At 33.1% G+C, this 25851-nt stretch overlaps 1 protein-coding gene across 2 annotated transcripts in view; it reads right to left on the reverse strand.

The window, feature by feature from the left end:
- The window catches only part of LOC127700288 (uncharacterized), a 157589-nt gene that overhangs the window by 125206 nt on the left and 6532 nt on the right, over positions 1 to 25851 (reverse strand). For both annotated transcript variants that reach the window (XM_052203706.1, XM_052203707.1), the window contains exon 2: positions 1871 to 1931. In XM_052203706.1, the coding sequence (XP_052059666.1) occupies positions 1871 to 1931 (61 nt within the window). The remainder of the gene's footprint in view (positions 1 to 1870; positions 1932 to 25851) is intronic.

A 25851-nucleotide genomic window follows, 5' to 3' on the forward strand; every position in this document is an offset into this window, starting at 1 on the left:
GAACCCCTATGTTTGACATTTTTACCTATTATATCTGTTTGTTTTGTTCACACATTGTTGTCAATATAATGAAAATTTTATGCGACTGTCATACAAATGAGAGGTTTAGCTAGCTATAAAACCGGGTTTAATCCACCATTTTCTACATCAGAAAATGCATGAACTAAGTCAGGAATATGACAGTTGTTATCCATTCGTTTGATGTTTTTGAGCTTTTGATTTTGCAATTTGATTCGGGACTTTCTGTTTTGAAATTTCCTCGGAGTTCGGTATTTTTGTTATTTTACTTTTTTATTATGCCGTCCTTTAATTTTAGTGTCTTCTTAAAGGTTGCAAAAGATCTTTGTGTATATCAAAAGATCAGTTGAACGACTTCCATAAGGCTTATGACCTTTTTGCTGATTGGATATTGCATCAATTCAGATGGCCAATGATGTGCTCTAACGTACTGACATTTGAAATCAGATCTTTTGATTGAAATTAATGCAAACAGTTAGCTCGCAACTGAATAATATTTTTGACCCAACATTGCATTCAATCAATTTAAAACATTTATCGCGGCATTCAAGACCGTATCTAATGATATGACAAGAGGAGCCAAATAAAATATGGTTGTAGGTGAAATTTTTAAGAAAGAAATAATTTGTTACAGCGTTGCGGTCATTTGTTATTACTTTAGGAAGCAGAAGTGTCGGATAGAACAACCGATATTAGGCAGGGAAACTGGTAATCCAAATTAAAATTGAAGTCGAACCCCCTGCCACGTGAGGGATTGGAACTCACAACCTTGTCAACGGATATTTGTTGCGCCCCTGGAAACTTTGTCATAAACAAACGCCATACTTGACGATCATATTGGAACACATATTATATACTCTATATCGTTTTTGTCAGTGGAAATATATTCCAGAATATTTCGTCCAATTGGAACTAATGTTATGAAGGAACTTATGTTTAATGACAATCTCAGTGTTGACATGCAAGTGACACAGTAGACAAACAACTTTGACCACTGGGCCACCGACTGCCCACGATATAAAAAACAAATGGTTCTTTTAAACTTTTTAGTTTCATTATTATTTTGAGATAACCCCTGTTGTTGACCTGTATGTCATATTCTTCCTATTCTTATTCGAAAGCCCGAGTTTGGTTAAAACATATTTGATTTGCATAAATACAAGTCTTCTCCTTTCAAAAAAATTAACTTTTAACAATACAATAAATAAGATCATGCATATATTAAATATTATTTCAACATTTGTATAAATTGGACAGAAAATAACAAAAAGAGGCAAAGAAGAAAAAAAGAAGCTTAACTAAGATAACGATGTGTGTGGTCCTGTTTTTACTACTTAAACAATAAGGAACCCTTTAATGAACCCAAAAACATGTTTATAGATATTTTCTGTTTGCTCCCGAGTAAGTAGACAACCACTCGAGGTTTATAGTTTTATATGTAATAGACAGTTATTAAGGAGTCAGCTAAGAACTTCTATACTTAGTTTGTCTCCATATAATGTACATTTAAAAAAGAAATAATGCGAAATTCTACAAAACACAACCTAGCGGCGATAAGGATTATATCAAATATATTCAATAAAGATCATAACTAAAGAAAGAGAAAGAACATCGATTTGGGGTGTATATCGTTCATCGTTACCATTGAGTTGTTAATATACAGTTTATACTTTCATTGGATTGGTGGTGGAATTAAATTAAATCAGAGTCCGATAGCTATCGTAAATCTCTAATTTTCCATACAATAATACTACGTTTCCTTTAAAAAAAAAATGGCGGCGATGATAGTTTATTTGATCATTACAAGCTATCTTTTAATATTGGACCTAAGACAAATATAATAATATATTACCTGTTTTACTAATAATCAAAGCAACCATTAGACAAAAGGGTTTGTAAACCATTTTCATCATCTAGAAAGAGAAAAATAAAACGAAACCATTTTGTTTAGGTTGTCAAAACCTTTAAATCAACAAAGCTAATGCCGCAAACCCTGGTAACTGAAGGCATTTAATCATATTCAGTTGCTATTGTGCACTCTACAGCAATTTTAAATAAAGTATAAACTTAAGAAATAATTCTTTCGTGCCATGCTTTATGCTCATTTCACATGGGTAGCCATTATATTTGTTAATATCTTTATACCGAGCGTAAGCGAGGTGTAAAATATTGAAAAATATAATGCCTACCCATGCTAAAATGAGCATAAAGCATGGCATGATAGAATTATTTCGATTCTGATAGGATATATTTAGAACTTTTTTACTTTGAAGCGGACCTATAATACACATACACCTTAACGCTATTATTCCGCTATTACTGGACATCACATAGGTTCCCGTAAAATTTTGAAGTCATAATACAAAATATCTGACGCCACAATGGAAAAGTGATTGTTATATGACATCAATAGTTAGGCGGCGCAGATTCTCGGGTCAACAGGCGCAGATTCTCGGGTCAACCGGCGCAGATTAGCGATCAGATGTATCCAAAAGGCAGCAATTTTGATCTGATGAACCAAAAACGTTATAGAAAATCAACAGTTGAACGATAAAAAAAATAACATATATAGATAACTTACTTTTAGAATGATTTTATTTAGTTTTCTAGCGAGCAACACCAATAAAACTGTCCATTCTGACCTGAAATTTCAATTGTGACGTCAATCACGTGCAGCCCATGTTTTATTGTAATTAGAACATGGCTTTGTTTCCAAAGCGAAAGAAGGACGTCATATAAGAATGCTATATAGAAAATAGGTGTAAATATTATAGATACAATGAACAAGCGTTGATTCTTGTAAAAGAAACCATGAGCCCGGATGGCCGAATGGTTTGTTTTTCATGAATCAATGCTTATCCATTGTATCTATAACTTAAACTATTGTGTTAATGTATTTTCAAAATTAAAGCCTTTTCTTAATTAGAAGGTATTGTAAGTGAGTTTAAATAACCATGTTATCATGTTCATCGATGCATCAATAAAGCTAAGTTCACAATTAATTGGTTAGAGAAATACAAATATAACACAACACGTCTGTCTTTAAATTATCTGGCATCTGAATATCCGTGTTTACAAAATAAGATATATTGGAACTTATTTCTAAGTATATATAATAGTTATGCTACCAAAATTTCTAGCAAGAAGCCTAATTCTAGGCACATCACGATTTACTCGCATAAGAATTTGCGGATAAACATTTGTAAAATTATGTAGTAAAACAGATGAAATCATACTATAATTATAAAACAAAAATGAACAAATTGAATGTAATCATTTTCGTTTCAAATATGTGAAATAGCCAATAATAATCCAAAATAAACGGTAAATCCGCTATTATTATAAAAATATCCACAATAACATACAAAATAATAAAAACTAAAGAATATGGACAACAAAGAGAATACACAGATTCGAACCTAAACCGACAAGTCCCTAACTTTAACTTGACTCTTTAACTCGTTGATCTTAACCATGATAACCTTAAGGCTACCAACTTATACTATACGATTGCGAATTATGTATATATAAAGGTACAAGCTTGTGTGTCCGATGTACCGATGTGTATCATATGTTCATTTATAAAAACGCCTAAAAAGTGTACACAACAACACCAATAACAAAAAAAGGAGCTATAAATGTAATTATTTATAAATATTTCGGATAACAGATATCCTTCATCAGTAAATATGATATGTTCATTTATATATATATATAATAGACATCTAAATTGCAACCCATTGGTAGTCGAGAGGTTTCGTCGTTGTTTTGATGTCAGTCACACATAACAGATTTCAATGAGGGGTTCGATTCCCAGTGATGGCATATAAAAATTACCAAAAATACAGGTAATTTTTTAAATTAATTCCATTAGTGAACAGAAATCAGTAAATTAGCCACTTCAAACTTAGGCACACAAAGGAAACAATTAAATATAATTTGTTGAGTCCATTTCAGCGACAGATTTAGGAAGCGTTGATTCTAGAAAAAAGAATCCACGGTAAATGAATGGGCTGACGTCACGACAATGGTTTAAATTCTAAAAAGAAAACGCAAGTTGTTGAAACAAATATAATTACTTCTGATCATAAATATTTTTAGTTAGAATGATTTTTAATCTCACTACAAAGCAGTAAAAGTCTGAAATGGCCTATATCTGTACTCGACTGTACTGATTTTTACTCGACCAGTCTGATTTGGTCTTAATTTTACTCGACATTACTCGACCCCAATATGTAACCATAGTTTTCTCGTTTGAATTGTTTTACATTTGTCATTTCGGGGCCTTTTATAGCAGACTATGCGGTATGGGCTTTGCTCATTGTTGAAGGCCGTACGGAACCCTATAGTTGTTAATTTTGTGTCATTTGTGTCTCTTGTGAAGACTTGTTTCATTGGCAATCATACCACAACTTCTTTTTTATATAGACTGAACTGATTTATACTTTGTCATTGAAAATAGTCTAAACTATTACTCGACCAGTCTGAAACAGTCTTTACCAATTTTCGACAATTACTTGATTAGTTCTCGACCTATTTTTTAATAAAATTGAGAATGGAAATAGGGATTTTCTATATTTTAAGTCTGAACCATACTTGACCAAAGGTCTAAACGAAATTAGGAAAAAGAGTCACAGGAAAAAAAGTCACGAGGAGAAAGTCACAGGAAAAAGTCACAATATATATTTGGTATGAATTCCTACATATATACTTTGTATGGAAATGGTCACATGGCGACATATATATAGACTCGTTTCAGTTGAAGAAAAAATTTCTAAACAAATGCCCAAATATGGAAGTCACATGACTTCCATTGTTGTCTTTAGAATTGGGGTCAAACCGGGGTCAGCTTTCCAACTGCAAAACTTTTAAGCACTATAAAAGGAATTGTAACAAATACATGAGCAAAACGAAATCAAAGTTATAGGACATTAGTCAACATAATAGGAACAAATAATCAAGTAAATCACAAAATAAGTCGACATGAAACAAGAATAAAAGCACTGTTCGTCATTAAATGTACACATCAAAGATACTTTACATTAATGAATATAATATATATATCCATCAAAGTTTATCACAAAATTAGTCTACTAGTATGTGCAACAATAATCTAAGCACTGTAGTTTGTCATCAAGAAAATGTACACATTTCTGAACATTAATGAATATAATGTATATATAAATATAAGAGTTTATCACAAAATTAGTCTATGTGAAGTAAGTGTGATGCAGCATCTGCGTACTGTACAAGAGAAAGTTCACCATTCTGTAGTCTAGTCTTGAGTCTTTAGTGTTGCAAGTTTGTCATCACTTTGTTTTTCTTGGTACACGCTTCCCTTCTGCTGCATATTTGACCAATTTCTTTAACTTGTTGTGTCAGCCCTCTAGATGATTTGTAGTTCTTGGGCCATCTGTTGCTTAGTGGTTCCAGAGACTAGTCTGTAAATGCTAGTGTTTGAATGTTTATATTAGCGTCGTCGATTTTTTCTAAAGCGTTAAACCATACATCTTCGACGGTGTCAGTTGGCAGTAATGTTAAAACAGCTGCTCTACGGACTAGTTGGTGGATACTGTCATTTTTCCTTGTATGCTGTTTGTAGACCATGAGACTGAGTATTGCGCCAAATACATTGGATGTAGTGGGAAAAGCATCTTTTAATGTTGATTTGTGGGAAAACTGAGTATTCTACGTTCCGAATGGCTGTTTCGTAGTTTAGGAATAATATTGTTGGTTGTAGTTGGATATTTCGTTGATATGTCTATGAGTAGAATGAGGAGTTGTGTATACACCAGTTGACTTTTTCCCTGATAGAAGACTGTAAACTAAGGGATACATTTGTACATGGTTCTGTCTCTTATGGCGTGGAAGGTGTAGAGTTGATGGAATACAGTTGGACTAGAGTAAAATGTTCCATCAGCGTAATAAGTATCTGCTGCTGCTAAATGGGATAAATTGTCTCTCTGGTACTGAATATTAAAACGCGTCCATGACTGTTGTCATCTGAGAGTAAGAATGGTTGAGCGTGGATGGTTTTAGTCCATTTACCTTCCAGTGCAATTTCTGCTGCTGAAGTTTGCAATGCAGGAATGTGTTTCGCGTCTTAGGTGGTAAATGCTGGTTTTACATGACTGAAATATTGGTATATTCTGTACTAATTGTTGTGTGGCTTCATTCCATTCTGGATTACGCAACCTGACTAATTCTTCCTCATAAAAAGTTGGTATTGCTGTAAGTTCCTCTTTGGAACGGTCTTTTTTACGTCTTAGTATTTCATCAACTTGCAGCTGCATTCTGTCAGACCGTTTAGTTGGTTGTGGTTTCGTGATAGATACTTTAGTGGGAAAGTTATTGGATGTGTTGTGACTGGGCAATTCCGAGAAGAACATTTCTAGTAACATCTCTCGTCCGTCTTGATTTTATCTGTAACTTGGAACCATTGTGTACTAGGTTTTGATTACCAAGTCTGTTTGTTACAAAACTTATCTCTAATTGTGCATTAGCCATTTTGAACTAAGACTGATTTCAGAAATGAGGATGTGGATATTTAAAGGTCTGTTCACAAGGGGTTCAGCTTTTGACATTGAGCATGCTTTTGATCTAATTCTGTAGCTTAATTGGATGAGCAGTGTTAAAAAAAGATCCAAATTAACAACTAGGCTTGGTCTATTTCACTTTGATCAACTTTATACTTTTGTAGCATTTATTCCAGCATCACTTTAATTAGAACATAGTTAAAATTAGTAAAAAAAAAATTTAAAACACCTTATACCATATCTATTGTTCTTTGTTTGTAGGAATAGAAGGAATATGTATCTATAAAATGTAGGAATAGCAGGAAGACACCATATATATATAGGAAAAAATTCCAAATATATATTTTGTATGGAAATGGTCATAGATGTTGTTTACCGACGATCCAGGTATATTTATCGATCATTTAAATAAACTTATTCTAAAAGGTTACCAATTCAACACTGTAATTAGATCTTTGAATATTGTTTTTATTGGTATTAATATTGATTTTGTTATCAGTAAATTAAAAGCAAACTAAATATTATTGTTATATACATATTCATGGCTCTAAAATCTGTCGATACCTGTATCTTGGCATTGCACAAGGTCATGCTTTTCTCTGAATGTTTATGACGTCTTTACACTAAATCCATTGGATGTTGGATGTGTACTGATTGATAATTTAGTCTTAGATGCATGATTTTTTTATTAGTTGTTATTGGCTTTGAACTAGCTGTCAGTAATTGCGATTACTCTCAGATCTGTACCTGGTGTCTTTTTGTTGTTGGGATGTACAAGTACTCCTCCATGTCCATTCTGTGCTTTTGTTAGATGTATTTCTTCTGTTACGGCCATAAATCACCATTACACTGTAGCCAATAAAAGACACAAACCAATAATAAAATTTAGCAAGATTTATTATACAATTTTACAAAAAATATCATACAAATTGAAATGTCAACTTAACTGTTAAAATATATGTCCGATCCTTTGTCTTTTCTTTATCCGGAATTCTTCTCTTCACTGTTACGGGAATCCAAACAGAATATTAGGTCCAATTAGTCACAATCTAGTATGATGTTCGTAAATAAAAATGTCATTGTAACCACTCCAGAGAACTTCTGAGAATATTAATGTCTAATCTGAGAGTCTAACTTTAGTTTCTGTATGTAGTCACGGAAATCTCTAGAACACTGTAGAAGGGAAACTCCTATAAAACTTTGAACGGAAACTTCTAGAATACGGTAGAAGTTAAAACTACACATCGTAGATTATGATCATTCCAGAGTTATTATGTAAGTCAAATAGAAAGTTCTAATCATTCCATAAGTACTGCATAGTTATAACATTATTTTGTAAATAACTTTAAGTATTATGTAAACATATTATACATGTTATAAGGCCACACAAAACAAATTAGGCCAAGATATATAAACATAATAATTACAATATCATAACACTATTTGTATCCATCTGATGAGTTAAAATTGAGAATGGAAATGGGGAATGTGTCAAAGAGACAACAACCCGACCATAGAACAGACAACAGCAGAAGGTCACCAACAGGTCTTCAATGCAGCGAGAAATTCCCGCACCCGGAGGCGTCCTTCAGCTGGCCCCTAAACAAATATATATACTAGTTCAGTGATAATGAACGCCATACTAAACTCCAAATTGTACACAAGAAACTAAAATTAAAAATAATACAAGACTGACAAAGGCTAGAGGCTCCTGACTTGGGACAGGCGCAATAAAATGCTCCGCAAGGCGCAGCTTGATACGACCGCAGAGGTCGAACCCTGAACAGTTGGGGCAAGTATGGACACAACATTCAAGCTTGATACAGCTCTGAATTTGGATTGTGATTAAATATTTGACACAGCATAGGTTTCTGACACAGAATGAATGTGGTCTAAGAACTTAAAAATTTAAAATTGGACATTCACATATTATGGACTTATTAAGAAGGGATATAGTTACGATACTGTTGTCAGGTCATTAAAGATTGCATATTTTGGCAGGGCGCAGCTTGATACGACCGCAGAGGTCGAACCCTGAACAGTTGGGGCAAGTATGGACACAACATTCAAGCTTGATACAGCTCTGAATTTGGATTGTGATTAAATATTTGACACAGCATAGGTTTCTGACACAGAATGAATGTGGTCTAAGAACTTAAAAATTTAAAATTGGACATTCACATATTATGGTCCAGTATCCAAAATCTAAATACATGGTTAGATTCGGCATATCAAAGAACCCCAAGAATTCAATTTTTGATGAAATCAAACAAAGTTTAATTTTGGACCCTTTTGACCTCAATGTGGACAAAGTTGATAACGGGGCCCAAAAATCTAAATGCATGGTTAGATTCAGCATATCAAAGAACCCCATATATTCAATTTTTGTTGAAATCAAACAAAGTTTAATTTTGGACCCCGATTTGGACCAACTTGAAAACTGGGCCCATAATCAAAAATCTAAATACATGTTTAGATTCAGCATATCAAAGAACACTAAAATTTCAATTTTTGTTAAAATCAAACTAAGTTTAATTTTGGACCCTTTGGACCTTAATGTAGACCAATTTGAAAACGGAACCAAAAATTAAGAATCTAAATACACGTTTAGATTCGGCATATCAAAGAACCCCAATAATTCAATTTTTGATGAAATCAAACAAAGTTAAATTTTGGACCCTTTGGACCCAATGTGGACCAATTTAAAAACGGGGCCCAAAATCCAAAAACTTAATACACGGTTATATTCAGCATATTAAAGAACCCCAAGAATTCAAGAATTAAACCCCATTGAAATTGATCAAGAAATAAATAATTTATAAGAAGTATCTTCTTTTGCACAATACTGTGCAATTGAATATTTCTTGCTATTGCGCAATACTGAACAATTCACAATTTCTTGCTATTGCTCAAAATCGTGCTATTGAATATTTCTTGCTATTGCGCAATACTGTGCAATTGAAGATTTCTTGCTATTGCGCAATACTGTGCAATTGAAGATTTCTTGCTATTGTGCAATACTGTGCAATTGAAAATTTCTTGCTATTGCACAATACTTATTATATAAAAATTTACACATCCTGTTTGGTGTGTTTCTCCTACCATATCATTATTATTTGCTTTTAAATATAAATCAGAAATAACCAACTTAAAATGGAAAATTTTAAAAGAAAAAAAAAAAGGAAAAAAAGAAAAAAAAAGAAACCCCCCCCCCCAAATTTTTTGAACCCCCTTATGATTCATCACCCCCAAACTCAATCCCAGCCTTCCCTTTGTGGTATGGTACCTTGCAGTACAATTTCAGAGAGATCCATACACTTGAACACAAGTTATTGTCTTGAAACTAGAAAAATGCTTATTTTTGGGCCCTTTTTGGCCCCCAATTCCTAAACGTTTCAGGCAATTACCCCTGAACTCAATTCCAGCTTTCCCTTTGTGATATGAAACCTTGTAGTACAATTTCAGAAATATCCAAACACTTACACACAAGTTATTGTCATGAAACTAGAAAAATGCTTGTTTTTTGCCCCTTTTTTGGCCCCTAATTCCTAAAATTTTGAGGCAATTACCCCCAAAATAAATTACAGCCTTCCCTTTGTGATATGGAACCTTGTGGTACAATGTCAGAGAGATCCATACACTTACACACAAGTTATTGTCTGAAAGTTCCAAAATGCTTATTTTTGGCCCCTTTTTGGCCCCTAATTCCTTAACTGTTGGTACTATAACCCCCAAAATCAATCCCAACCTTCCTTTCGTGGTATTGAACCTTATGGTAAAATTTCATGGAGATCCATTCACTTAAACTAAAGTTAGAGTGCGAAAACCAATGTGTCTTCGGACGACGCCGGACGACGCCAGACGACGACGACGACGACGACGACGACGACGACGCCAACGTCATACCAATATACGACCAAAAAATTTTTAATTTTTGCGGTTGTATAAAAATGCGGTTAAACATGTTTATGAGATCTCAACCCTCCCCCTATACCTCTAGCCAATGTAGAAAAGTAAACGCATAACAATACGCACATTAAAATTCAGTTCAAGAGAAGTCCGAGTCTGATGTCAGAAGATGTAACCAAAGAAAATAAACAAAATGACAATAATACATAAATAACAACAGACTACTAGCAGTTAACTGACATGCCAGCTCCAGACTTCAATTAAACTGATTGAAAGATTATGTCTTCATCATATGAATATCAGGCACAATCCTTCCCGTTAGGGGTTTAGTATCATACCATCATAACATATATGAGAAGAACATAACCCGTGTCATGCCAACAACTGGTTTTTAAATAAATGTGTTTAGTGCCGATGCAAAGACCCTATGAGTGAATCAATATTAACGCCAAAATATGCAATCTTTAATGACCTGACAACAGTATCGTAACTATATCCCTTCTTAATAAGTCTATTTAAAGGTTTTGTTAGCTTCAGAGGTGAATACTGACATTTTTGTGCTTTATAATGAATATTTCCATAAAAAATTGGATGTGAAATACCTGAACGTATAAGAAGTCTGCATGTTGAGCTATATTTACGAATGATGTCCTTATACCGATGATAAAATTTAGTAAAAGTTTTGACTAGTTTGTGATATTGAAAACCCTGGTGTAATAATTTTTCAGTAATACATAAATTTCTCTCGTTAAAATCTAAAACATTGTTACATACACGAGCGAATCGTACAAGTTGAGATATATAAACACCGTAAGATGGTGACAAGGGAACGTCACCATCTAAAAATGGATAATTAACGATAGGAAATGAAAAATCATCTCTTTTATCATATATTTTAGTATTAAGCTTTCCGTTAATGATATAGATATCAAGATCGAGGAAAGGGCAGTGGTCATTGTTAGTATTAGCTTTATTTAAAGTAAGTTCAACAGGATAAATTTCTTTAGTATACATACTGAAGTCGTCATTATTGAGAGCCAAAATATCATCCAAATATCTAAAAGTATTATTAAATTTGTGTATCAGATGTTGTTTCGATGGGTCTTTGCTGATTTTTGTCATAAATTGTAACTCATAGCAATACAAAAAAAGGTCCGCAATAAGTGGTGCACAGTTAGTCCCCATTGGAATTCCGATAACCTGACGATATACGGAATCTCCAAAGCGAACAAAAATGTTATCTAGTAAAAATTCAAGGGCATATATAGTATCAAAGCATGTCCAATTGACATAGTTTTTTTGTTTATTGCTACTAAAAAATGACCTTAAAGAGTTTGAACATATATATTCACATTCTGACTTTTTAAATGCCCATTTAATTAGGTGTGTGAGCCTTTTTCAACTGATTTTTATAGTTTGTTCTTATATTGTACTGTTACACCACTGTCCCAGATAAGGGGGAGGGTTGGGCGCCCGCTAACATGTTTAACTCCGCCACATTCTGTATGTGCCTATCCCAAGTCAATAGCCTGTAATTCAGTGGTTGTCGTTTGTTGCTGTGTCACTTATTTGTTTTTCGTTTATTATTTTGTACATAAATTAGGCCGTTGATTTTCTCGTTTGAATTGTTTAACATTTGTCATTTCGGGGCCTTTAATTGCGGACTATGTGGTATGAGCTTAGCTCATTGTTGAAGGCTGTACGGTGACCTATAGTTGTTAATTTCTGTGTCATTTTGGTCTCTTGTGGAGAGTTGTCTCATTGGCAATTATACCACATATTCTTTTTTATAGCCACATATATATAGGAACAAAGTCACAATATATATTTCACTACCTTCCTTGCAAGGTTTGTCAATATTTCTCATTGAAGAAGACTATGTCATATTTCTATGCACTTTAACTTTGGAAATTATGAGAAAAAAACAATCGCAATGCAAAAGTAACCCGTACAAGCCCGTGTATTGATACATTGTTTACTGTAATCATTTTTGTTTAATATCTTTTTTGAAGGAGATGCGAGTTAGACAGCTCAGCATATTTTTCTACAACACCGCCTAGTATTGTGCAGACATACAGACATACTCTAACATTGTTTGGCTGATTTTCTAGGCACTTTAAATGTATATATATATATATATGTATAAGAAAATTAATAAAAGATAATAACGGTTTCAATTCATCACTTTTACTAGCGCTTTCACTGCTTTTACAGACTTCAGGTAATGTGACTTGTATACATAAGTGTTATACAAATTATGTATACAAGTCACATTACCTGAAGATCTGTAAAAGCAGTGAAAGCGCTAATAAAAGTGATGAATTGAAACCGTTATTATCTTTTATTAATTTTCTTATATGTTACCAGCATACGGATTCTACTTAACTTTTCTTTATATATGTATATATATAAGTACGTCTAAAAAAGTGACAACTCTACGACAGATCAGTCTAGGTGGCCGAGTGGTCTAAAGCGCTGGACACATTGCAAGCGGTGTTGTCTCGATATCCCATCAGCATGAGTTCGAATCACGGCGAGGGAAGAACAAAAATTTGCTTCCGCAAATTTGCAGATTTAACATTGTTTTGCTGATATTTAGAGTAATTAAACATTTACTTGCCACTCCACTGGGTCCGTATACACTATATATTGCAATGTAACTTGCAAAACCCAGAATGTTGTACACCTTCTTCAGTGTCGATGTGGCATGTAGTATGTTGGCGAGACAGAACAGCCATTCAACAAACGCATGAATGATCATCGAAGTGACTACACCTGCAAGCCCGACCTCCCCGTAAGTCGTCATTTGAGATCACCTGGGAACGCACAAGCTGATCTCAAAAACCTTACCATCACGATCACAGACCACAACGAGGGTTGGTCAAGGGCCGACAGACTATTGTTTGGATAAGGAAGTTAAGGACAGTTTCCCCAGAGGGCATTAATGAAAAAACATAGAATGAGTCCCTACCATCACTTGTTTCCAATAACTCAGGCTTCAGTACAGGACTCTTAAAGTTTTAAGGAATTTATTCCTCCACCAAAACATCAATATTGAAAGATTTACCAGCGTATTGAATCGTGATAATTTGTATAACGATCAAGATTACTATTACAGTGTGACTACCACATGTCAAGATAAGAATCATTTGACATCTTACTGATCAAGGATATTAGTTATCCGAAATATTTAACATTTGTTCATGATTTTTTTTTTTTTTTGGTGATGTTGTATCCTTGAAGAATTGCTTATTATATACCCATATACTAATTGTTATTTAACTACAACATCTTATATTTGGATTTAAAATCACAGATAGTAAATATTACTTTTTGAATTATCTAATAATACTTAGTTTGTCTATTTATAAGTCATATCATGTATTCCAGCAGAGAACAAAGTAAACTATAGTATTTTTGAAAACGAATTTAATTAGAGAGTAGTCATAGATAGATATAAATCAACATGTCCAATGTTATTGTCAATTAAAAAAAATATATATAGTTTAAAAAGCCATATTATTTGAAAAAAATATAACATCCTTGTTATTTTTTATAATGTCTAACAAAAGTTAGACATTATACAAAAGTCTACAATGGTTAAGATTGCAATTCTTCCAGCCCCGCTCGGGGAGGAAGTAAAGAAACAGATCTACTCTAACATCGTTAGGTTGATTTTCTAGGCACTTTATATATATATAATTATATATATACATAGTGATCCGTTTATTTGGCAATCGCCATGGCAGTCAGCAGGGTTTAAGAACATCCGTTGTTCGACCTGCTACATTTAGTCAAATGCGTTTTGTTTCAATATACTTTTTCACTTTTTTGGTCTTTTGGAAAATGTTGTTTGTGCTGTATTTAGACCCCTCTACCAAGAAATTTGTTTTGCATGCACACGTATAAAATTGCGGTTTTTATCCAACGCAATCATAGGTTTGAACGTTGTTTTCAATTTAGACTTGTTTATATATATACAAGTATAAATTGAAAACAACGTTCAAACCTATGATTGCATGATCAAAGGAAGTAATTTATTTCTGGTCGGATTAAAAACATATCATGTAATAAATTAAGTTTTCGAAATAAATTAAGTTTTCGGTTATTAAATGAATTTTCGCAGACGGTGTTGTCGTAGAAGTGAGAAGTAAAAAGTACAGGTTCCAGCCCCTCTCGGGGAGGAAGTAAAGAATCAGATCTACTCTAAACATTGTTAGGCTGTTTTTCTAGGCACTTTATAAATATTCCAATGCCTGGTATTTCGGTATTATAATAATTTACAGTTGTCACTACACTTAGGCAGAATATATATATCATAGGTTTGAACGTTGTTTTCAATTTAGACTTGTTTATATTTTTTCGTTTGTGCTTGTATTATATTTGCCTTGTGGTTTATATGATCCGTTCATCCTATTTCGACTCTTCAAAATTCAAGAATCAATCCCAAATTGATGTAAATTATATGGCCTTCCAAATACCGTTTCGATTCCTAACATCACTGAAGAGACATTAATTGTCGAAATCCGGATATGGTGTACAAATTTTTGCACCTCATGTTTGCGGTATACCATCTTTTCCGCAAGTTTTTTGTTTTTTCTTTTTGGTATTAGATTAAAATTAAGATCCATTTTGTTACATCTGTGATCCGTTTATTTGGCAATCGCCATGGCAGTCAGCAGGGTTTAAGAACATCCGTTGTTCGACCTGCTAGTCAAATGCGATTTGTTAAAATATACTTTTCACTTTTTGGTCTTTATGGAAAATGTTGTTTGTGCTGTATTTAGACCCCTCTACCAAGAAATTTGTTTTGCATGCACACGTATAAAAATTGCGGTTTTTATCCAACGCAATCATAGGTTTGAACGTTGTTTTCAATTTAGACTTGTTTATATTTTTTCGTTTGGGCTTGTATTATATTTGCCTTCGGGTTTATATGATCCGTTCATCCTATTTCAACTCTTCAAAATTCAAGAGTCAATCCCAAATTGATGAAAATTATATGGCCTTCCAAATACCGTTTCGATTCCTAACATCACTGAAGAGACATTAATTGTCGAAATCCGGATATGGTGTACAAATTTTTGCACCTCATGTTTGCGGTATACCATCTTTTCCGCAAGTTTTTTCTTTTTTCTTTTTGGTATTAGATTAAAATTTAAGATCCATTTTGTTACATCTGTGATCCGTTTATTTGGCAATCGCCATGGCAGTCAGCAGGGTTTAAGAACATCCGTTGTTCGACCTGCTAGTCAAATGCGTTTTGTTAAAATATACTTTTTCACTTTTTGGTCTTTTGGAAAATGTTGTTTGTGCTGTATTTAGACCCCTCTACCAAGAAATTTGTTTTGCATGCACACGTATAAAATTGCGGTTTTTATCCAACGCAATCATAGGTTTGAACGTTGTTTTCAATTTAGACTTGTATATATGTATATATATATATATATACAACAATTTCCAAAAGACCAAAAAAAGTGAAAAAGTCTATTTTAACAAAACGCATTTGACTAACAGGTCGAACAACTGATGTTCTTAAACCCTGCTGACTGCCATTGGCGATTGTCAAATAAATTGATCACCAGATCTAACGAAATGGATCTTAATATTAATTTAATACCAAACAGAAAACAATAAACTTGTGGAAAAGATGGTATACCACAAACATTAGGTGCAAAAATTTGTACACCATATCCGGATTTCGACAATTAATGTCTCTTCAGTGATGTTAGGGATCGAAACGGAATTTGTATGGCCATATAATTTACCTCAATTTAGGATAGACTCTTGAATTTTAAAGAGTCGAAATAGGATGAACGGATCATATAAACCCGAAGGAAAATATAATACAAGCCCAAACGAAAAAATATATAAAAGTCTAAATTGAAAACAACGTTCAAACCTATGATTGCGTTGGATAAAAACTGCAATTTTTATACGTGTGCATGTAAAACAAATTTCTTGGTAGAGGGGTCTAAACACAGCACAAACAACAATTTCCAAAAGACCAAAAAAAGTGAAAAAGTCTATTTTAACAAAACGCATTTGACTAACAGGTCAAACAACTGATGTTCTTAAACCCTGCTGACTGCCATTGGCGATTGCCAAATAAATTGATCACCAGATCTAACGAAATGGATCTTAATATTAATTTAATACCAAACAGAAAATAATAAACTTGTGGAAAAGATGGTGTACCACAAACATTAGGTGCAAAAATGTGTACACCATATCCGGATTTCGACAATTAATGTCTCTTCAGTGATGTTAGGGATCGAAACGATATTTATAAATAATTACATTTATAGTTCCTTTTTTTGTTATTGGTGTTGTTGTGTACACTTTTTAGGCGTTTATATAATTTATTTATTGTGTACATGCATCGTTACTCGTAACGATCCAGCGCCCTCGTGGGAAAAATCGTTGACTATTATTCAGACGTTTTATATATATATATATATATATATATATATACATGTCGTGTTGATGATTATATTATGTTTATTGTGAAATTTTGGTTCCAATGCTAAATAAAATACATTTTGGATTTTAAATAGTTGTTCAAATTTCTAGCGAAGGGAAAAAGCTGTTATTAAAAATAGTTCCCAAGTTATTGAAATACAATAGAAAGATACAGAAATAGATCTAGGTTTGTTAAGACTTGGATGAGTATGGTTCAGCCTAGGTCGAGTAAAGTTCAGACTAGGTCGACCATGGTTCAGACTTGGTCGAGAATGGTTAAGACTACATCGAGTATAGTTCAGACACGTATAAAATGGTTAAGTACTGGTCGAGTACAAGTTCAGACTGTTAAGTATGGTTCAGACTGCAGTCGAGTAATATTAAGTAAATTTCAGACTGGTCGAGTAATAAGCAGTGCAGTCGAGTACAGATATAGCCCATTTCAGACTTTCACTGGTTTGTAGTGTCTTTTACAAAAGATGTGGCGGAGTTAAACATGCTTGTGAGCGCTCACCAGCCCCAAACCCCAACCCCTCTAATCTGGGCAGTGGTGTAACAGCACAACATAAAAACAAATTGTAAAAATAAGTTGCAAATTGCTCAACTCAAAACATCGCTACGAGGCACAAAAACAACTAACATAAAGACTATAGACAAAAACCACCGACATAAGAGTATTCACAGTAACTGAAAGCTAGTTTAGAGCAAATAACAACTAATGAATAAATCATGTTGTCCCAGACTAGTATCCATCAGTGTAAAGACGTCATAAACAGTCTGAGCAACGTATTACATTGTGCAATGCCAAAATTTAAGTTAACAGTTTCGACAGGATGTAGGATCATAAGTTCTCATAACTGTACATATATAGCAATATATATTTAGCTATATTTTGAATTTTCAATAAAATTCTCTGCAAGGCACAGGTTGATACGTCCGCAGATGTAGAACCCTGAACAGTTGCGGCAAGAATGGACACAAAATTCAAGCTTGAAACAGCTCTCATTTTGATTATGATAAAATATTTCTCACAACATATGCTTCTGACACAAACTGAATGTGGTCTTAGAACTTAAAAAATTGAAATTGGACATTCATCTATTATGGTTCAATATTCAAAATCTATACATGGTTAATTACAGCATATCAAAGAACCCCAAGAATTAAATTTTTGATGAAATTAATCAATTTTTTTTTTAACGCGTTGGCCATAATGTGGACTAATTTAATAACGGGGCCCAAAATCCAAAATCTAAATACACGGTCAAATTCAGCATATCAAAGAACTCCATATACTAATTTTTATTTAATTGCAACATCTTATATTTGGATTTAAAATCACAGATAGTATATATTACTTTTTGAATTATCGAATAATACTTAGTTTGTCTATTTATAAGTCATATCATGTATTCCAGCAGAGAACAAAGTAAACTATAGTATTTTTGAAAACGAATTTAATTAGAGAGTAGTCATAGATAGATATAAATCAACATGTCCAATGTTATTGTCAATCAAAAAATATATATATAGTTTAAAAGCCATATTATTTGAAAAATTATAACATCCTTGTTACTTTTTTAATATTTTTTTTAAAGAAAAAAGATGCCAATGTTAAATATTTGAAAAATCTATATAGAATTATATCCCGCCAAATTTTCAATCGATTATATCTCAAAAACAAGCACACGGACCTATCATTTGTTTTTTTTATTTTTTTAAGTTCCGATATTTATATACTTTCAATTTATAACAGTTTTTTAAAAAGCTTGTTATTTTGAAACAGAGGAGCGAACATCCTTAATTTCCCTGTATGATCAGTAGAGTGTAACAGGGTAAATCAGGAAAAGCTTGGATGGACTCTTTGTAACAAGCAAGATTTGATGAATACATATTATTATGCTGTTAAAAAAAAAAGAACCCCACATACTCATTTTTTGTGAAATCAAACAAAGTTTAATTTTTGACCCCGATTTGAACCAACTTTAAAACTGGACCCAAGTACTAGAAAAATATTGTGTCTGGCCCCTAATTTTTAAACGGTTTAAGTTTAGTATACACATGTTTTATTCGCTCAAAGCAAATAGGATCAATTACAGTAAAACATTCTTATGAAGTCTTCTCCACAATACAATATATGTAACAATGCACATTGAATGTGAGCATGCATTATATAATATAAACTACATAAATACTACTAAACTATACTGAAAAAGGAAAGGGAATAAAGAATAAAGATCAAAGGTCAAGACGGACAATTTCATATTTTTCAATAATTATTTCATCATTATTGCAGATTCTGTCTTTTCTCTATTAAAATAATGTATGCAAATAAGAAAAACGCTTAGAACAAAGTTGAACTATTAATCCCCGAGGTCTATTAAAATAATGTATGCATATAAGAAAAACGTTTAGAACAGAGTTGGACTGTTAGTCCCAGAGGGTATCACCAGCACAGTGCCAGTACTTCGGTTTAAAATTTACGCGGATACTGTTTGATTAAAATTTGCTGTTAGAAAAATTTTGAAATTATTTTAAGGCAAAGCTCTGATTCTTGTCCGGATTTGACTACTCTTTATGTCCTCTTTGGTTTGATCCGCTCTTCAACATTTGTATTTGATTTTGGATATTCAAATATTTTGGCCTCGAGAATCATTGAAGAGACATGAATTGTCGAAATGCGCATCTGATGTATAAAATTTGTACTGTTTATGTTATTGACATCATCAATTACTACAATCACGCTCAATGAAAATTTAACAGCCAAGCATAATAAATCGCACAGTTGCCCCTCCCCTTAAAAAAAACAAAACAAAAAAACCCAGGGCCATCTGCGAAAACACAAATTTTTAGCACTTCAATAAAACATTGTATGCAGTCATTTTTCTGCTCTTTGGTTGGGTTGTTGTCTCTTTGACACATTTCCCATTTCCATTCTGTAACAGTATTGTATTATCAGTTGAACAAACACATTCTTGAAAACGTGAAAACATTTAAAGGAAATTGTACACGCGAGCATCATGCTTTTGGAGGTAATTTACGGGCGAAACTTAAAGTTTGATATTTCGATATGTATTATAACTGCTAGTCTGAAAGAAATACTCTTTCGACTTTTTCTTATATTTGATTTGTCATTTCATCATAAACATTGATATAATTAAAAGACTTTGTTTATTAAGGTCTTTCCTTTCTTAATGGAAAGACCTTACTTACTGTCTGTTTATTATTAGGTCTTTCCACTATTTTGTGGAAAGACCTATTGTATTTGTTCTGTTTATTTTTTCTTTTTCTTCCGCCAAATTTCAAAACTTGTTTTGTTGTTTCGCAAGATGTCGCTTGATTTTTTTGCATATGATATCGAACAGTTATTGCGCTCTTGAGACTGACCCTGTTTAGTCGAAGACTTTTTATTGTAAGAGTTATCTCCCCAAACACTGTTTTCTTTGTGGTGAGATCTCCTCCTTAACCGTAAAAGAAAGCGACAAATTTATTTTACTAAATTGCTCGTTATATCCGCAGGATGATTTGTCAAATTTTAACCGAATCAATTCGTAGACTCCATAATGACAGTTATTACCCCTTTTGAATTTGACATAAGTGATATGTCAATGTATCACATGAATGGTAAGTAATACAGACCTAAGGTACGTGCATTTGAAGTCCTGGGTTCATAAAAATAAATTTGAGGTCAAGGTCAAAGGTCAAGGTCATGTTCTAAATTTTGACTTTTCATTGTTCCGATTTCTCCTCCGTAACCGTAAAAGAAAGCGACAAATTTATTGTACTAAATTGCTCGTTATATCCTAAAGATGATTTGTCAAATTTAACCGAATCAATTCGTAGACTCTATATGACAGTTATTTCCCCTTTTGAATTTGACATAATAGATAAATGTATCACATGAATGGTAAGTAATACAGACCTAGGTACGTGTATTTGAGGTCCTGGGTTCATAATAATAAATATGAGGTCAAGGTCAAAGGTCAAGGTCATGTTCTAAATTATGACTTTTCATTGTTCCGAGATCTCCTCCGTAACCGTGAAAGAAAGCGACAACTTTATTTTACTAAATTGCTCGTTATATCCTAAGGATGTTTTGCCAAATTTTAATCGAATCAATTCGTAGACTCCATATGACAGTTATTTCCCCTTTTGAAATTGACATAAGTGATATGTCAATGTATCACATGAATGGTAAGTAATACAAACCTAAGGTATGTGTATTTGAGGTCCTGGGTTCATAAAAAATAAATTTTAGGTCAGGTCAAAGGTCAAGGTCATGTTCTAAATTTTGACTTTTCATTGTTCCGAGATCTCGTCTGACAATCTTAGAGATATGTTTAAAAGAACTAGTGCAAAATGTTTGCCTCATTGTGATGAAGATATGATACATTTGGTCGGAAACAATCCAATGACATCATATAGGAGTTATTGGCCCTGAAATGATTCAATTTAAGGTTAATTGATTATTTCTCCAACTTACATATGACCTTGAAAAATATCAACCGGAGGTGACCTTGAGTAAACTGGAATTAGCCATTTTTGCACTTATTTCATGTAAAAGTACCTATAAACTATATGTTTTTTTTAAATATGCATACATAAACCTATCATTTGAGACCGGAAGTGACCTTCACTAAACCGGAAGTACCTAATATCCCATTATTACAGGGAAAAGTATATAGAAACCATATATTTTTGGAATCAGTGTAAATAAAGCTATCATGTGAGACCGGAAGTTACATTTTTAAAACCGGAAGTTGACAATCATTTCCCTTATTTCAGGCAAAAATATATAGAAACATTTAATTATTGAATCAGTATGAATAAACCCATGCTTGGACGCCAATAGTAACTTTGAGTAAACCAAAAGTAGCTTCACATCAATAATTTTGAAAATTGATGTGGAAAGACCTTCAATTGTTCTTTGAACAATTGGTTTTTAATTATTATTATTATTCTTTTTCCTCGGCCGATTTCAAAGTCAAAAGTCAAAAAAAGTACTCGACATATGAAAATGATCTTTGATACCAAGTATCGGGTTTATAATCTATCTTGTATTAGGGGCACCAAAGTGTACTATTTATCTTATAAGAGTTATCTCCCCAATTACCAAAACCATTGTTATTGCTACTCTTCATAAACTATAGGTGTTAGCGACAAATGGTTTTTTTTAAATGTTCCTTGCCACATGCCGCAACTTTAAATAATTTTAACCGAAGCGATCCATTGACTTCTTATAGGGGTTATCTCCCCTTGAATATTTTACTTTCTCGGTATGCAGAGGAATGTCATAAACCGTAAGTTGTAAAGACCTAGGGTCTTTTGATATGAGAACCTTGGACCAAGACTTGAAAATATAGGTCAAGGTCAAGGTCAAGGTCATATTTTAGATTTTGACATTTCTTTGTTTTCCCTATTGTTCTCGAATGGTTATAGATAGAGAAAATTTAAATAGTGAAAAATGTTTGGGTCTACAAGGGGCAACTTTGTCAAATTATGACTGTATTGGTTTTACCATTGTGTAAGGGACATAACCCCCATTGACGGTTTATTGAAAGACATTTTTAGGCAAAACTCTTAAACAAAAGGTTCTAGACCCATAGGGTCTTTTGCAATGACATTGTGGACCAATGACCTTGACCAAGGTCAAAGGTCACGGTCATGTACAAAAAAGCAAATTATGTGTTTTTGACGCTATTTAAAGGGTTTTATGTGTGTTTTAATGCTTTTGTAGGTTGACATTGACCTTTGACCTTACTACTTGTTAAAGGATATCTCAGGAATCATTATACTTACAGGAATCGTGAATAGTGAAAAATATTTGGGTCATTAAGGCGCAACTTTGTTACATTTGGACCGAAGAAATATAACCTTTCCGTAAGGGGCAAAACCTCCTTAAACGGTTTTAAAAGACAAAATTAGATTAAACTCTTAAACCACAGTTGCAGGGGTTCAAAAACTTCACGGTAAAATGTAGTAAAAAACTTGGGGACCCATGGTGTAAGGGAGTGTTACGTGATTTAAGCGTTAGTCAAGTTCTCCCTAACAAGAGACAACACCTGTATGTTAATGCAACAAGTGTATGACAGTATATTTAAAAAAAATAAGGAAGGAAAGACCTCTCAATTGTTCAAGAAGAACTGAATTTTAATTTACTAAGTTCTTCTAAACGCAGGTAACTGATTTCAATAAGCCACCGATTTAGGAGCATGGTAATTTTGGCATTACAGCAGGACTTCAAAAGATAAATATGATCGAAAAAAATCTATATATTTACTGTATTTAGCTCGTATATTTCTTTTCGTACCTTAACTACTCCTTTGATGATCGAAAATTATTTTTTTCCTAATATTGACTATAATTGATGTGCTATCTAAACATAGAACAGAAAAATGGCTTTTTGCAGATGGCGGTATTTTGGGCAAGTGCAAAACCTTCAAGTAATATATATATCACGTTTTTTACGATTTAACGTATCTAATTCACGAAAAGCGTATTTTTGAGTGGATTAATAAAATTGAGAATGGAAATGGGGAATGTGTCAAAGAGACAACAACCCGAACAAAGAGCAGAAAACAGCCGAAGGCCACCAAAGGGTCTTCAACACAGCGAGAAAATTCCGCACCCGGTGGCGGGCTTCAGCTGGCCCCTATACAAAAATGTGTCGTAGTTCAGTGAAAATGGACGTCACACTAAACTTCAAAACAAATAAATGAACTAGAATGAATTTCATAACAGTGTGGACATGGACACCTGATATTTAAATGATATCGTGTTGGTCACTGGCTGTCGACAACAAAGACTTCACGCAATTACAGTATCTCAGGGGCCTCTCAATGGGGATATACATAATTACTATTTTACACATAGAAATAAGAAGATGTGGTATGAGTGCCAATAAGACATCTCTCCATCCAAGTCACAATGTGTAAAAAGTAAGCAAATTATGAAAGTACGGACTTCAACACGGAGCCTTGGCTCACACCGAACAGCAAGCTATAAAGGGCCCCAAAATGACTAGTGTAAAACAATTCAAACTGGAAAACCAACGGTCTAATTTATATAAAAACGAGAAACGGGAAACACTTATGAACCACATCAACAAACGACAACCAGTGAACAACAGGTTCCTGACTTAGGACAGGTGCAAACAAATACAGCGGGTTTAAACGTTTAAACAGGCGCCAACCTTCACCCTAACCTGAAATAGTAGTGTAACATTACAACATAGAAAGATACACTATAAAATATCAATTAAAATGGCTTAACTCAATCAAAAAGACATATTAACAAAAACAAGTAAACATACACTGAACGAATAAATTTGATCTATGACACAATATAAACACAGCGATTTAATTTAGAATTGTACTTAATTTTGTTAATTTGTGTTTCAGTATCTATCTATGAATTAAATATGCATACAATACCTTTTATACTAGAATAATTAAACGAGTGCACCCAGTTTAGAGGTTATTAATACATTGTTACTGTTATGTTGACATAATAACCTGTACATTATCTCGTGTTACAGTTGATCAGTTTTAATTGTGCACATGATTTATTATTCCAAAAACAGATGTATCGTGAACTTATCATTAAATTCATGGATATATATTGAAACAGAGAAACCGAAAAAGAAGTGAGTACAATTTCAAATTGTAAGGGGGCGACCATTCCTGATTCAGTTAAAATAAGGGAGGGAGTGGCTATGCAAGAGGCTTTTGAAATCAGCATGAATAAAATTGCAAATAAACTTGAGTTTAATTTTATTTAAGGACTTTTTATCTAATTTTACAAACTACATGAATTTCAAATTGTATCTCAGTTAGGAAATACATCAAGTTGTAATTGAAATGTGTTATAAAAACTTACCTGACATAGGTATATCAATGATAATCAACCCCTCTTAACTTAATTTGAGAACAAAAACACATAATTGACAGGTATATAAAAGAGATTTTCTGCAAGCCAAAACACTAAAAGAACCAAAAAAAAGCAGTTTCTGAATTACACTTGTTGCTTTATCCTACATATTGGTCTTTTGATGTTGTCCCTGAAAACTAAAAGTCTTACACTGAATCTATATATTTTGCTTTGAGACCCACATATTGTCTTCTTGTGGCCTTCAGCGGCTCCCAAAGCCTTCGCCAAATTTTTTGACTCGCTCAGCTCGGAAATATGTTTCACATTACTTTAAAAAGAGGCTTTGTTACAGCCCCACTTTAATACCTTGTACTGAGCAATACCTGCAGTTTGGAATTGAGAAGATTCACTTCCACAGGATGATGATTAATTCTGATTAAATGGTACATAATGATTTGACTATACACTTATTATCTATTTAGGAATAAACAAAATTTTAAAAATTGTGTGTTTTCAAATATTATAAATATAATTGTGAAAAAAATAATCAGTCCCTTGTTTTAATGAAAATGAAAAACCATGCTTCATCAGTGCAGAAAATAGATCATCTCTTCTTCTAGTTCACAAAAATAAATAACTGATCCAAAACAAATCCTCCTGGCCCCCACCAGAATATCAAATGGTCGTCCCCTTAGCATCATACCAACATAAAATATATGAGAAGAACATATCCAGTATCATGCCAACAACTGGTTTCAGAATAAATGTGTTTATTTCCGATGCAAAGACCCTTTTCATGAATCAATATTAATACCAAAATATGCTAATGAGTAAGGCGTGGCTATATATGATATGTTACATCAATGGGCGATGACACATGTCAAAGGTTAATTAAACTTTACTGTACTTTTCATGAATCAAATATATGTTAGTTAAATAGTTGCGCTTTCTATGACCAATCGTCTCTTATTGTCAGAAAATGAACTCGTGCCATTGATCAGATTTTTTAGTAGGATTTGATTTTATGATACATGTCAATGAACTGCTGATGTGATAT

Source organism: Mytilus californianus, unplaced genomic scaffold (assembly GCF_021869535.1).
Source record: "Mytilus californianus isolate M0D057914Y unplaced genomic scaffold, xbMytCali1.0.p SCAF_5, whole genome shotgun sequence".
Lineage (NCBI taxonomy): Eukaryota > Metazoa > Mollusca > Bivalvia > Mytilida > Mytilidae > Mytilus > Mytilus californianus.